The sequence below is a fragment of the Xiphophorus hellerii genome, chromosome 17, assembly GCF_003331165.1.
Source record: "Xiphophorus hellerii strain 12219 chromosome 17, Xiphophorus_hellerii-4.1, whole genome shotgun sequence".
NCBI classification, from domain to species: Eukaryota; Metazoa; Chordata; class Actinopteri; order Cyprinodontiformes; family Poeciliidae; genus Xiphophorus; species Xiphophorus hellerii.
The window spans coordinates 8289859-8303148 of record NC_045688.1 but is presented as its reverse complement, the minus strand read 5'-3'; the positions used below and the strand labels follow the sequence as shown (position 1 = coordinate 8303148).

The window sequence follows — 13290 nt, the reverse complement described above, 5'->3', positions numbered from 1 at the left end:
TTTATGAATTTGTGTGAAAGTTCATGGAACTGCCTGCACGACGGAGATTTTTTTGGATCCTTAAGTTTATAATTCATACTCCAGTGTTTGGAAGTGGTCCTTTCTCATTTAGCAGCGAACTCTGAAGGAAAAGTGCTTAACATTTAGATTTTCTTTTCCAACATTATATTTCACAGAGTTCCTGCCAAGTCTGGACAAGCCTAAAATTTTATTTTACTATTCTCCAGGCCTGGAAAAGTATGGAAAAACTGAGATTGTATGAAAACATTTGTATTTCCAGGTTTTATTCTCTAATTGTCAGAAAGTTGTCTGTTATTCCATATGTCCTTCCTTTTTATTTTCTATTAGTCTTTCTTGATTACCATAGATCTACGGAGAACTTTTATATTTTATTTAAAATAAAGGAAACTCTAAAGTTGAGTCTTAAAAAACTGATTTCAGTCTGATCAGTGTATCTTCTGCTCATATTTCTGTTAACTTTAACAGTAATATATTTAAAATGTTTTAATGTTTACAGCCATTTGAAGCAATGATTGACTCCCATTTTCTTCACAAAGTGAAATCTTATGGTTTTAATCATTTCTGTTCTGAAGCACAAGTAGAAGCAACCTCAATTTCTATGAATATAAAAAAGAAAAAACAAGAAATTGACACCATTTTGTTTGAGTTTGGTAATATTAAGGAGCCTTGTTGATGTTTTAAAAACTCCTGTTGAAGTCCTGTATCATGTTGGTTCTCTGAGACTGTGAAGGAAAAGCCTTTGGATCTGCAGCAGTTGGCAATGATGCAAGATGAAGTAAAGTAATGAACCCTTAAATTACTTTACCTTAAACTAAGTTGATAATTATTAGAATTACAAAAAGACATTTGCTTAATGGAAACATGGCAATTTAGGAAAAAAAAAGATTTTGCACTAGAATGTTTTTTTTCTGCTGCATCAAACTAGCATATTTCGCAAAACTGCAATGGAAACATTTTTTCCGCATCACACAAGGTACATCAACAACAACCAGATGTTACTACCGGCGGAAAAGACGAAGAAGACGACAGGAAGTTGTAGAATGACGGTGCGTTACGTCTTTTTGTGACTTATGTGAACAAACTTAACGTGTGATTTCAATTGCGTTCCTTGTTTAATGGAAACACCACGATTGCTAAATTCTGTTATTCAGATATTAGTCGGTCATTGGCATCACACACGATTAGCATGGATTTTTATTTTTTGCTCTTCAAACTGAACATGTAATAACTTTGGTTGCAGTACATGCAACTAGTCATTTCTGTTTGCAAGCTCAAACCGAACTTTTCCAACATTTTTAAGCACCGAGTCAGGCCTGTCATTCCCTCTCCAACCTTCTGTTAAACCTGAAATGTCATGTTGGAGCTGCAGAGTCGGGAGTGTTCTCATTTCTTTTGACAGGCAGTCACCTGTTTCCACACATGTTGCAGGATCAGTGCTAACAGAGCTGCTCATTGTGCTGAAACACACTGGGATGTATTGTGTAGCAGTTCGTCTAAATGACAGATCGAAGTGAGAAGAGGCAGCAAGAAGCACCGTTCCTTCAAACCTCCTCACCAGCCTTGTATGTTTCTTGGACTGGGCCATTCACCACCGTCCACTGCATAAACGTGCCACTGCTACTTTGTTTGAATGAGTCCAAAGTTTTCTCTTAAATCTCACGACTCGTGGACGCCATCTGTTGCCTGACAATCAGTACAACGCCTCTTTTTGACCATCTTCTGGTCTTTCCTGTAAGCACGTCCTCAGATGCTTACCTTTTTGATCTGAAAGAAAGTTTTCATGCCTCACAAGCAATTCGATCCCTTGCCTTAGTGTGCACACTAATAACAAACTGTGAAATAGGATAAAAGTGAGATCAGGCTTCCTCAAAACCGGCTTTCCTCTAATCTTCCCTTCAGATAACTAATCCCTGACTCAGCACAAAAAGAGCAAACAGAAATAATGAGGAGCGTGATGTGAGAAGATGGAAATTACGGCTCTTTGAAGCTGGTTTGTTTGCAGACCTTTCCCAGGATGAAACGATTCATTTTGATCTTGATCAGATGAAGAGAATCAATGGGAAAAATAGTTAGCTGACGCTGCTTTTTGTGTGGAGTTTGATCAGATAAACTGCATAAACTAAAGATACATTATTCATATACAGTTCAGGGAAGAGTTTGGGCTTTTTAAGGCATGACTAGGTGTAAAATTTCGATATTATTCAAACACAAAATGCTGTCACCTATTAAACCAACGTAGGCCTATGTGAAAATGTGATCACCTGCCATTTAATTAACTTGTAAGATCAAGAAATTAAAATTGAACCAACACAAAATAGGGTTAAAGATCTCAAAAAGTAACTCACCATGCCCTGATCTAATAAAATTAAAAAACAGAATTTTTTACATCTATTGTTTCAAAGCCTTTGGGCCTCCAGTGAATCATAGTGAGAGCCATTATCCACAAACAGTTATACAGTACACAAGAATGAAAGTTTTTAGTGGCTAAATCAAAGTCTGGACTGAAATTCATTTGAGACTCGATGGTATGACCTTCAACAGGCCGTTCAGGTTATAAAAAATCTTCATTGTGGTTGAATTAAACCAATTCAGGTAGAAAGAGTGCGACTAAATTCTAGTTTTCACAAACACTTGATGGAAGTTGTTGCCACCAGGAGTCAGGCCTTCACAGTATGTGGTATTTAAATCAATCTAAAGCTCATGTCCACCCCACGATTCAACCATTAAACACCACTGACCCGCTCATCACATCACGTTTGGACCAAAAGTCCACTGTTACCGACTTGGTGATCTTTCAGACAAAACAATCTGTATTAGGTCAGGCTTTATGTATACTGATGATCAGCCAGAAAATTGCCATCACCATTGATCTTTTCAATTGCATTTACATTCAACAAAAAAATTGCTCATGCAGGGTGTTCAGTTTTCTCCAAGGATGTTACTCTGCATTTTGATCAAACATCTCTACCTCTTCTGCTGCAGGAGATTGCTGCAAAAGTCTTGTTCATCCAGATGCAGCGTTGCAATCCTAAATTCTGCTGACATTTAGAGATTTTGCCCTTACAAACAAGCCGTACTTGATCAGTTTTTTGCCCCATTGTCTTTGTAAGGGTGCAAGAAAATGGATGGATGGATGGATGGATGGATGGATGGATAATTTCCTTCAGTCCTGAGGTTAAAGTGAACTTGATGACCTAGTCTACAGCCTAGGGGCGATAACCTAGCCAGCTTTAAGATGGGCTTGCCCTGACATCAGAACAAGAGACGCTTTTTCTTGGATGACGCATGAAAGGCAAATGAACTGAACTGAATCCCTCCTTGTGGTTGTCCAGTTGCTGGAGCAACCTGCTTTTGTTTAGCGCTCTGGATTCGCATCCTGAAAACACAACTTCTGTGGAAGATTTGTGGGTTTTGGGGAGAGAATGATTGTAGAATGAGATTCACTAAAGTATAAAGTGTGAGATCTTTTCCTCTTCTGCAAACACAGGCTTTCCCAGGGAGGTTTGATTTACCGTGGAGTCCAATTATGGGAAAAGAAACGCTTCCCAAATCACTGCGGCTGACGTCTTGATGACGCCGTTTCTTCATGAATCCAGCAGATGAAGATGATCCATCTTCTTGAGGGACAGCCCTGGAGTGAGCTGGTACGATACGCACTGTCGCCTGAAATCAAATGTTGGTCTTCTTTCAGAACGAAGGGAAAAAAACCCTCTCCAGTCGCACGCAGAGCGAGAAACGAAGCGAGAAGAGCATCTGTCAGCAGCGCAGCTCTGCAGACCATGCTGCGGTTTCACTGCAAGGTCTCTGTGACCTGGTACTGATAATGTTCTGGGCCTCACTGTTGGCTTTAACCCCATCCAGCAGAAAGGCAACACGATACTCGAATCATTCATAATTAGCTCCTTCCCTTTGCTTAAAAACACACAAAGACAAATGGCTTCCAAGAATTTCCCAAATGAAAACAGTTGGTTTGGAATTAGAAGCTAGAAAATGGTCTACAAGCCTCCTTTTCTTTCAACTCTTCTTGCGTCAGCAACTTTTCCTGCCTCTTTTGAATGTAAAAACTGAACTTTTGAGGACACATTTCATGAAAATAAACATTTATTTCTTCTTTTACATAATCTTTACCTTTCATACACATATCAAAAAGTCTAGTCCAGATTTTCTACGACTGGAAAAGTTTATATCATCAATTGGCCTTTCTTCAAGTTTCTGGGATCTGCTGATGATCCAGTTTTGATCTTTAGGATGAGCTGAGCTTCTCCAGAGCACTGTGGAGGGTCTTCAGGTCCTCTCGGACCTGGCTCAAAGCGTTCTGGACCTTGCTTGGCTGGTCCAGAACCTCCACGCTGCAAGTAAAAGGGTCGTAGCGGACTGCAAAGGGACGCTTGATGTTAGCAGAGTATTTCCTGTCAAAAAGAAACAAATTTATATCCATTACATCTCGTTTCTCAGGAAACGGCTACAATATGTTAAATACATCAATGATTTAGAAAAGAGGGGTAATTTATTCATCCAATGCATATTTAGGTCCAGAAACCTTAGATGGCTTCACTGATCAAAGGTTGACCCATATTATGCCTGCTTAGAAACAAATGCTATGGATGACTTATTTCTTTCCTCACTGGTAGAAAAGATAGTCTCCATCAATTGTGGCCAAAGGTTGTGCTAGTTACACCAGTGTAGTGTCTTTTTGCATCAACTTCACACTCTAATTTTCAGGCCAATTTGTCACCAAGAAATTGTTCTTGAATGGTGTTTGACTTCTCTTTTCATTCATGGAAGCAATTGGTCTCAGAACTGGAAGGAATCTCTCTTTCTGGGATGAGAAAGAACCTCATACATGGATTGTGTCAGAAAATCTTCACTTTGCACCAGTTTCCTGCTGTCCCCCCTTGGACTTCCCATTAAAATCCAATCTACCATTTGCCACATTTCTTGTCACCAAGTCGTCAGTGTTCATCTAAATTTACATGTACCCATTTGTTATCAGTCCTGTGCAATCTCTGCCTTGGTGGCAACATAATTTTGGACCAATCTCCTACATAGGAGATGTTTGTGGATTACTCTTGGATTCCCTGAAGATTTCCTCACTTCCGTGGGTTTTGTTGGGATTTTATTCATAGAACAGAAGAAAGTAGTGTAGAATTGCAGCCTGGTGAAAACCAGCCTCTTATTCTACGGTTTGCTTCCTCCAGAAGGTCTGGACTCTCGCTTATTGAGAAACGGTTGTTTTCTGGAGGCATTGACTTTGTTGAAGTTTTAAACTTTACCCAGTTGCTAACGTTTGGCTGTGACGTATATAACGTGCCAGTTTAACTCTATGAAGCTTACTGGAAGTTACCTGTGCTGTAAACGACCATCCTGCAATGTGTGAAGCGGCAAGCCAAACAAGATGCCTGTTAATGTTGCATGGACTGGATGGTTTGGTTCACTTCCTCTGCTGCCATTGCTAAAACTACAGGCAAGCTACAATTGTAAAATGGCGCAAAAGATCAGTTTCATCGTTCACGACTTCTTCTGTTTGCTGGTCAGCCCGGTTGAAATTTTACCGGAGGGAATCCAGGTCAATGGGAGAAAGATATTAGAACCAAGCAGAATTGCATAGGAAGGAAATGGCCATAAAAGTTCGTGATAAATTAGACATTGTTTTCAAAATTTGTACAAATTAACGACTTAATTCAGCAATTTTTTTCTGGAGAAAAAATGACCTTTTACCAAATTAGCCCAATTTTAGTCCGACTGAATGGAGAGTGACGATGGACATCAATTTCCAAGTCTTGCCAAAGATCTTTAATGGGATCTCTTGTTGTTATACTGCTGGAAAGAGGAACCTAATCTCAGTGCTTTCATTGATCCTGCCAGGGTTGTATCCAACTTCCCTCCCCTTTCTTAAGAAAAGTTTCCCCATAGCATGTTGGTCTGTTCAGTTGGACGTTTGCTATTTTCCCTACATGGCCAACAGGAAACAGGACTAGTTGTGGATTTGTTACGACTATAGCTTCCTTCTCAATCTCAATAGAGGACAGACTGGTGGAATACATGAGATTCTTAATTTTCTTGGCTGCTTCTCTGATTAATCCCTGTGACAAGAGGTGGACAGGGATTTAATTAGCAGATAGTCTAATTATCTCCACATCTATTTGCTTCTCTACAAACTTTTCTCATAATACGTACCTCAGCTTCACCTTTGCGTCCTCAAAGCTTTCAGACACAAAGTAAACCGACTGGTAGGTTTGGTCCTGGTACGGCTGCACCGCCGTCTCCTCTGGGTTGAACGGCTTGTATTCGGGTTTGTTTGACAGGGCGTACTGAGGGGGGAAAGAACCATCAGCACAACAAGCAAACGCTTATTTGTGTGTGAAAAAAAAAAAGAAACTCACAACAAGCTCTCCATACGAGGAGAGGAGACCAGCTCCGTAAGCTTTCACTTCACCGTTCTGCTTGCAGAGGCCAAACTCCACAGTGAACCAGTATAACTGGAAAGGAGAGGTACGATGGCGTGTTAGGGCCATTGTAGATAAGAAGAAGAAAAAAGAATAAATTTCACAGAAAAAAACCTCAAATGTCTAATCTTGTAAGGTTGAAAATTTCTGCCAAAAATCTCTGACATTGTCTTTTAAAAATTCCTCAAATGTAATTTTTTTCTTGGAAATTTTTGATTTTTCAAACTTAGAAATGCCCTTGTTTTTTCTATAAATTTTTTAAAATTAATCTCAGAATTTTTGAGAGTTTTTTTTCCTCTGAAACGTACTCCTTTTATCCCATCTACAAATCGAAAACATCAACATCGTTTTTATGTGCAGAGATGCAGTTACTGCTTTTGGCCACTAGATGGCAGCATACTCATATCTTTCCTACCGTTGAAAGTTTCTCAATCTCTTCATCTGAAGCTCCAAGTGAGGCAAGTCCAATCTCCTGGAAACAAACAAAAAGGTGTAAAAAAAACTAACTGTTAGAGGTGATTTAAGCAAAAACAGACAGCTTGACTGATGAGAATAAAAAGATATGGGAATATTTACCTGGGAAAACTGTGCGAATTCCCGATCTCCCAGCATGGGGATGTGTCCGAGCAGCTCGTGGCAGCAGTCCCTGTCAGGGCAGATTGAACCGAGTTAGTGAGCTGAACAGATGCTTTAATGAGTCTGATGCTGGAAAACTAACTCACGGTTCAGGAGAGTGCATGGGGGAAGACGGGTGTCGGATGTACTGGGTGCACTGGAAGACCCTGAAGGCCAAACTGGCCAGAAAGTCTCTGGCTGAGAGCAAGCCGGCGACCGGACGCAGCTGGAAACCAGTTTTCTCTAAACACACAGAGGGAAAGTAGACAAAAGTCACAAATCTTTAAAAGTTGATGATGTTTTCTATATCTAGGGGCTTGGGACTGGTATATCTTAAGACACTTAGCATGAAAGAAGCCTGAAAACCTTTTTCTTGGAAAGTTTTGTCTAGGTCTGGATTATTTTTGGAATATGGAAGAATTATTGCATTTCTACTCTTCCTTCGATTTTCAACTGTCTTACAGTGTTTTCTATTCCATCCCACCTGTCCGTCCAAACAAAATGGAAACCATATAAAACCTGTTTTCATTTTGGGCCACATTAAGGTCACAAATGTTCTTAAAGGGCCGGTTGTTACAGAAAGTATTGATAATTGTTAAAACTGTCTCTGCGTTTGATAGGTTCTTAAAAATAATCATATTCACCAGTTTTTCACATCAATCCTTCCCTCCAGAATTTTACTTCTTTTGTAATTTTTTTGCAAAACATTGCTAATTTAGAAATATTTGCAAGGAATTTTGCAAAAATATGACGGTAAATGTGACTTTTTAACTACTCGATTATAGACCAGAACTTGACATCAAGTACGGCAGAGGCATAAGTGTAAAAGTAAAATATACTGCCACCTGCAGGTGGGAGTAGGCATCATTTACAACCAGTGTTTGTGACAATTTTCTGTACATTTTTCAGTAATATACAAGTGCAAATGAAGAGGAAAGTCAAATGAAAGGAAAAACTGATGATTTCTCTGTATGTTTATTAAATTATATTGATCAGAGATATGTACAGTATACATTGCAAATGTTTTCATACCTCATAAACTTTTTGTACACCTGATTTTTTTTAAAAAATGTGTAACTGATTGTCCAGTTCTATGCGATTATTAATGCTGGTCTGTTATATAAATTCTTCATGTATATATATATATATATATATATGTGTATATATATATATGTATATATATATATAACATAAAAAACGGTGAAAATTAACATTATGAATAAAAAATGTTTGTTAGATCTCTTGTGCATTGTTTCTTCCCCCAGAATTTAAGAAACAGTAGCTGATTTAATTGTTATATTTCTAATTTCTAACTGATATGAAAATATGGGCTGATGTCGATATCCGATATTAATATTGCTGTTCTGGTTGATAACCAATATTTACCACGCTTATGTATATTTCACTACCATTTTAACGCATTTAGGGATAAAATAAATAAATCGACCAGACACAATCGGCAACAAGATAAGAATAACTATTAGTTGTTCATATCTGCCTAATTTTATCAGACTGATGTGATGAAAAATTACTAATATTTTACATTTATTTTAAATCGCTTCTTAAAACGTATTTTTATTGGAATTTAATTGAGGTATTTTTATTTAATCTATTTGTTGTTGCTCTTATTTTATTTTTATCTATTTTATTGATTCCAGTATTTTTTTTCTTTCTCTTTTCATCAACTTATTCTATTGTGTTATCGTTTTTATACACCATTTTGGCGCAGTCTTAAATCTGCTCTTTAAAGTGCCATATAAATAAATTTTACATTGACTTTGACTGATGGAAAACACCACACACAGATGTTTTTCCTTGTTTTCCAGAGAAATCGTTTCTTTTTTCTGACCTTTCAGGAAGGCGGACACGTCTCGGAGCTGAGGGATGCGATCCTCTCCGTAGCCGCACTCGTCCTCCAGCTGCTGTAGGCTGTCCAGGAACTGCCTGCAGGCCAGACTGGGATAAACGCTCCTCAGCTGCTGGTAAACCTTCCTCCTGTAAGCAGCAGATAAACGTCACGTTTTCTGTCACATTTCAGACTGTTATTGCACAGCGTTTGTAGCTCACCATGTGGATATTTCTTCTGCTGTGTACTCCACCGTGGGCAGTGGGTCGCCTCTGCAGCAGAGACAGTTTTAGGAGATAACTTTTTTAATTTATCACCAATATCGGACTTTGTTTAAGAGATTTTTACTCACTGTTTGTGTCTAAATGCGAGTTCAGAGATGGCAGCTCGTCTTTTTCTGTACTCTGAGTCATTATATCCCTGCGTAAAAGAAGGAAATTAGATTAATTTACCCCTAGATTTAATTTTGAGCAGAAACCTCTGTGCAAAATTTGTTTATTTTCCCCCAATGAATCAAAATTACTTGTAATTTTTATTTAGGTTTACACAATTCAAAACAGAACTGGTTGAAAATATAAATTTTCATTTGTAAATATACAGTATTTACAAATGAAATCATATCCATCCCATACTTTTATATTTTTTAGTCTCTACAGTTGGGGATTTCACAATCTTCCAATTTGACAGTTGTAATTTTCTTGGCATTTAACAATAAAATATTGACTATTGATTCTTTTGTGACTGCCGTTACAGTTTAAACCACAATTTTTCTTTGACATTGTTGGTATTTGTAAGTAGATTCGTTGAAAGTCATTTTTTTCTGTAATCTCGGTAAGAAAGGGAACCAAAGTCCATAAAGAAGTGTTGGTGGACCTTCAAATCGTTCACCAACACCAGTTTATTAAGAACCGACTGGAAGAAAAATAAGGCTACATTCACACTGCAGCCTGAAGTGACCCAATTCTGATTTGTCAAATCTGATTTATTTATTTTTTTGTCACTTCCAAATATATGCGACTCGTATGTGATCTCCAGTGTGAACTGTAAGCGACCTGAAAGTGTCACGCATGCGCAGTAGAGGGCGCAGTAACGTCACACATAGAGATGGTGCTCAGAGTTTTGCCAACCGCCACAAAAAAGAAGAAGAGCTCAGTGTTTGCGTAAGTAAACATGGACGCTAACAGCGGAGCGTGTGTTATGATTTTTAAGTTGTTGTCCGACCAGAACCAGCACATCAACAATTTAATCCTCATTGTAGTCCGCCATGGTTGTCGTTTTTCTTCTCGCTTGCGAGTATCATGACGCAGAATAGTGACGTTTGTCGAGTATCAATGACGTTCAGGTCGAACGGACGCGACCTGGCCGCTTAAATTCAGGTCACTTTTGAAAAGGTCGCATCCGAAAAAAAATCCAATATGTGTTGTTCAGACTGTCGTAAAAAGATCAGACACTGGTCGCATTATTTTACATAAACACTCACAGGATGATCGCAGTGTAAGTCTGGATCAAATTTCGTTATCAGCAGGTTGCACCTGTCCAGGTCTTTAATTTGTCGAGGAAACCAGGGAGCTGCAAAGACAGGAAACACAAATAAATTCATGAAGAGTCTAAATATTACCGTAAATCCCGCCTGTGGGGTCCTACCTTTTTCCTCGGGCACGGCGCGAACATCATCGGCGACCCGTTTCAGCGAGTTGATGAACACGTCCAGGTCCGAGCGGTGGACCTCACAGCTCATGAAAAACTCCAGATCAGGAAGTCCGCCGAACTTGGACTTCCTCCTGGGCCGACTCTCCACATGGAGAAGTTTGGCTTCAAACGTCTAAATGACCAGAAATATGCACACAATGTTCGCTTTTCCATTTAATACTTTGGGATTGGTAAAGCGAAAGCAGGAAATTGGATATTTTTCTAATTTCAAATGCTTGATTCTCGATTTTATTGCAGAAATATATCTGCAGACTTCCTAAATTTCTTAGATGATTTTAACTTTCCACACTTGGAGTTTTTGACCTATTTAACATCTGTAGGCTCTCTTTGCATACAAATCTCCATAACAGGATTCTGAATTAATTTATTTTGATGACAATTCAGTCAAATAAAATGTTTGCATTATTAAATAAATTGAGAAAGCAAACTCTTCAAATATTCTACTCTTTTTTTTAGAAGTTATTTTAATTTTCATTTTGAACTAGCAGAACTTTTTGAAGATATACAAAATATAAAGCAGTCCTTAAGCTAAAATTACATTTACAAAGTACACAAAATAACTTTATTTCATGGTTTAAAAGTTGAATTAGGTTGAACTTAAATCACAGAAATAGTCAAATTAGCACTGAATACTAAAGTTTTGCTTGAAAATCACAGACTGTAAGAAGATTTTAATGTTATTTAGTTGTTCCTGGCAGTATTTTACTGTTTTTCCTATTTTTTTTATTTTCTGTTAAATTTCTGTTTAGCATTTTATTTGTAAAATTTAACAGAAATTCTTTGAGATTATATCAAGACTCTTTCTTGGGTTTGTTTTTAACCTAAAAGCCTCTAAATATAGCAATGGATTTGTTATCAATAGCAATTTTACAACTACATTGATTCAGTGAGAATAAAATTCATAAATAAATCAGGAATCAAGTTTCAAATAAATTTTTCAAGTGGTTGAAACGATCTATTAGTGAATATTTTTAGAAAAATATTGGGAAATATTAATATTCATTACATTTAACTTTTCTGTCAAACCCTTTTAGCTTTGATGCAGCTTCATCATAAAATAAAATATTTGTTTTCAGTTATTAATGAACTTGAATTGGATTAAATTTAACTTAAATTTGCTCTCATAAATGAACCATTTATTCTAACTAATAGCATGCTAAAACCAAATGTCAATTTATTTATAAACACTTTAAAAGCAGGTATTAAATGCACCAAAGTGCAAACCACAGATAAAAACACAAATAATAATAATGGAATAAAAATAGATAAAAAAAATAATTTAATAATTCAGTAAAATAAATATTTATTTAATTTTTCTTTACTTTAAGCTGGATTTTCACCTTATAAAAAAGGTTTTAAAAAATCTAATTTATACGAGGAAGTCATAATCCAATAACATAGGACTGAATTAAATTACTTTTTTTATTATCTTACCTCGAATATTTTCCCAGTTTGAAAGAATCCGGAGTTTTTCTCGTTGCTGAGGGCGAACAGGACGCTCACGGCGACCCTGCCGCCCTTCTCCTCGAACACGGCCACGTCCCCGGACCGTGAGGGCCCCGCGCAGGGCCCTGCGGAGCCGCTGCCGATGCGCTCCCGCCGCGCATCCTCGATCAGGCTCTGCTTCCTGCCGCCGAGCGCCTGCGCCGCGCCGTCGGTCTTCATGTGTCCGCGCTGTGCTGCAGCTTCGTCGGTCACCGGAGCGAGCGGGCGGTGCGTCTTCATCCCCGCTGCCGCTGCGGGTCGGGGTTAAATAAGCGCTCCTAGCGGATTGATGGGGGTAAATTGCGCAGGCGCAACACGTGAGTCCGGCTTTTTGGGGACCCGTGCGTCATTTTTCTATTTATGGGTTTTGCTTGGAGAGGAAGAAACAGTTTAACAGGTGAATTTAACAGATTTTTTCAAGCAGAAACATTGGGTTAGATAAATGTTGCACACATAGAGATAAAATAAATTCTGTCCCATTAACTGTAGATGCTCATATATTTAGATTTCTATTTTAAAATCTAAATATATGGCAAATGAAGACTGATACTATCTGAGGTGTAAAATTAATTATTTTCTGCACTTATTCAGAGATCTAAGTGAAGGTGAAAAATATAAACGATTATTTAAATAAACTTTATTTTCCCTCAGTCAAAGTGTCCAAACTTTAGATTTGTTCAAAAAATGTTCTGGAAATTAAATTTGAGCACGTTTAGATTCTTTAAAGTGTTTTATGTGTCGTCATCTAACTGGAAGTTTTTCCCAAATTATTTTTGGTCTCAGTTTGGATTCTGTGAACTGATTTGATTTTTACTGTTTTAAAAAAAATTAATTGAACAATTTCATAAGCAAATAGAGAAAATTCATAACAAGAAACGTTAACCTTAAACATCCATCCGTCTGTTTATCCATCCATCTGTTTATCCATCCATCCATCCGTTTATCCATCCATCCATCCATCCATCTGTTTATCCATCCATCTGTTTATCCATCCATCCATCCATCCATCCATCCATCCATCCATCTGTTTATCCATCCATCCGTTTATCCATCCATCTGTTTATCCATCCATCCATCTGTTTATCCATCCATCCATCCAGCCGTTTATCCATCCATCCATCTGTTTATCCATCCATCCATCCATCCATCTGTTTATCCATCCATCTG

General features: G+C 37.9%; 1 protein-coding gene across 1 annotated transcript; it reads right to left on the bottom strand.

Moving 5' to 3' along the window:
- Window positions 1-4100: 4100 nt before the first annotated feature.
- On the bottom strand, window positions 4101-12564 carry th2 (tyrosine hydroxylase 2). Its single transcript, XM_032589956.1, has 12 exons — window positions 12073-12564; window positions 10573-10750; window positions 10409-10497; window positions 9281-9348; window positions 9150-9200; window positions 8932-9077; window positions 7190-7325; window positions 7044-7113; window positions 6883-6939; window positions 6405-6500; window positions 6199-6332; window positions 4101-4430 (listed from the first exon to the last, which is right to left on the bottom strand). Exons 1-12 carry the CDS (start codon window positions 12361-12363, stop codon window positions 4265-4267), a joined length of 1482 nt encoding a protein of 493 aa, XP_032445847.1. The 5' UTR covers window positions 12364-12564; the 3' UTR covers window positions 4101-4264.
- Window positions 12565-13290: the final 726 nt, after the last annotated feature.

Bases quoted from the DNA above. Each gene is read 5' to 3' on its own strand.
- th2 (XM_032589956.1), bottom strand. From the start codon at position 12,363: ATGAAGACGCACCGCCCGCTCGCTCCGGTGACCGACGAAGCTGCAGCA. The intron at 7,114-7,189 runs GTGAGTTAGTTT...CTGCCCTGACAG, and splicing joins CCCATGCACTCTCCTGAACC to GGACTGCTGCCACGAGCTGC. The intron at 4,431-6,198 runs GTACGTATTATG...TCTTTTTGACAG, and splicing joins GACGCAAAGGTGAAGCTGAG to GAAATACTCTGCTAACATCA.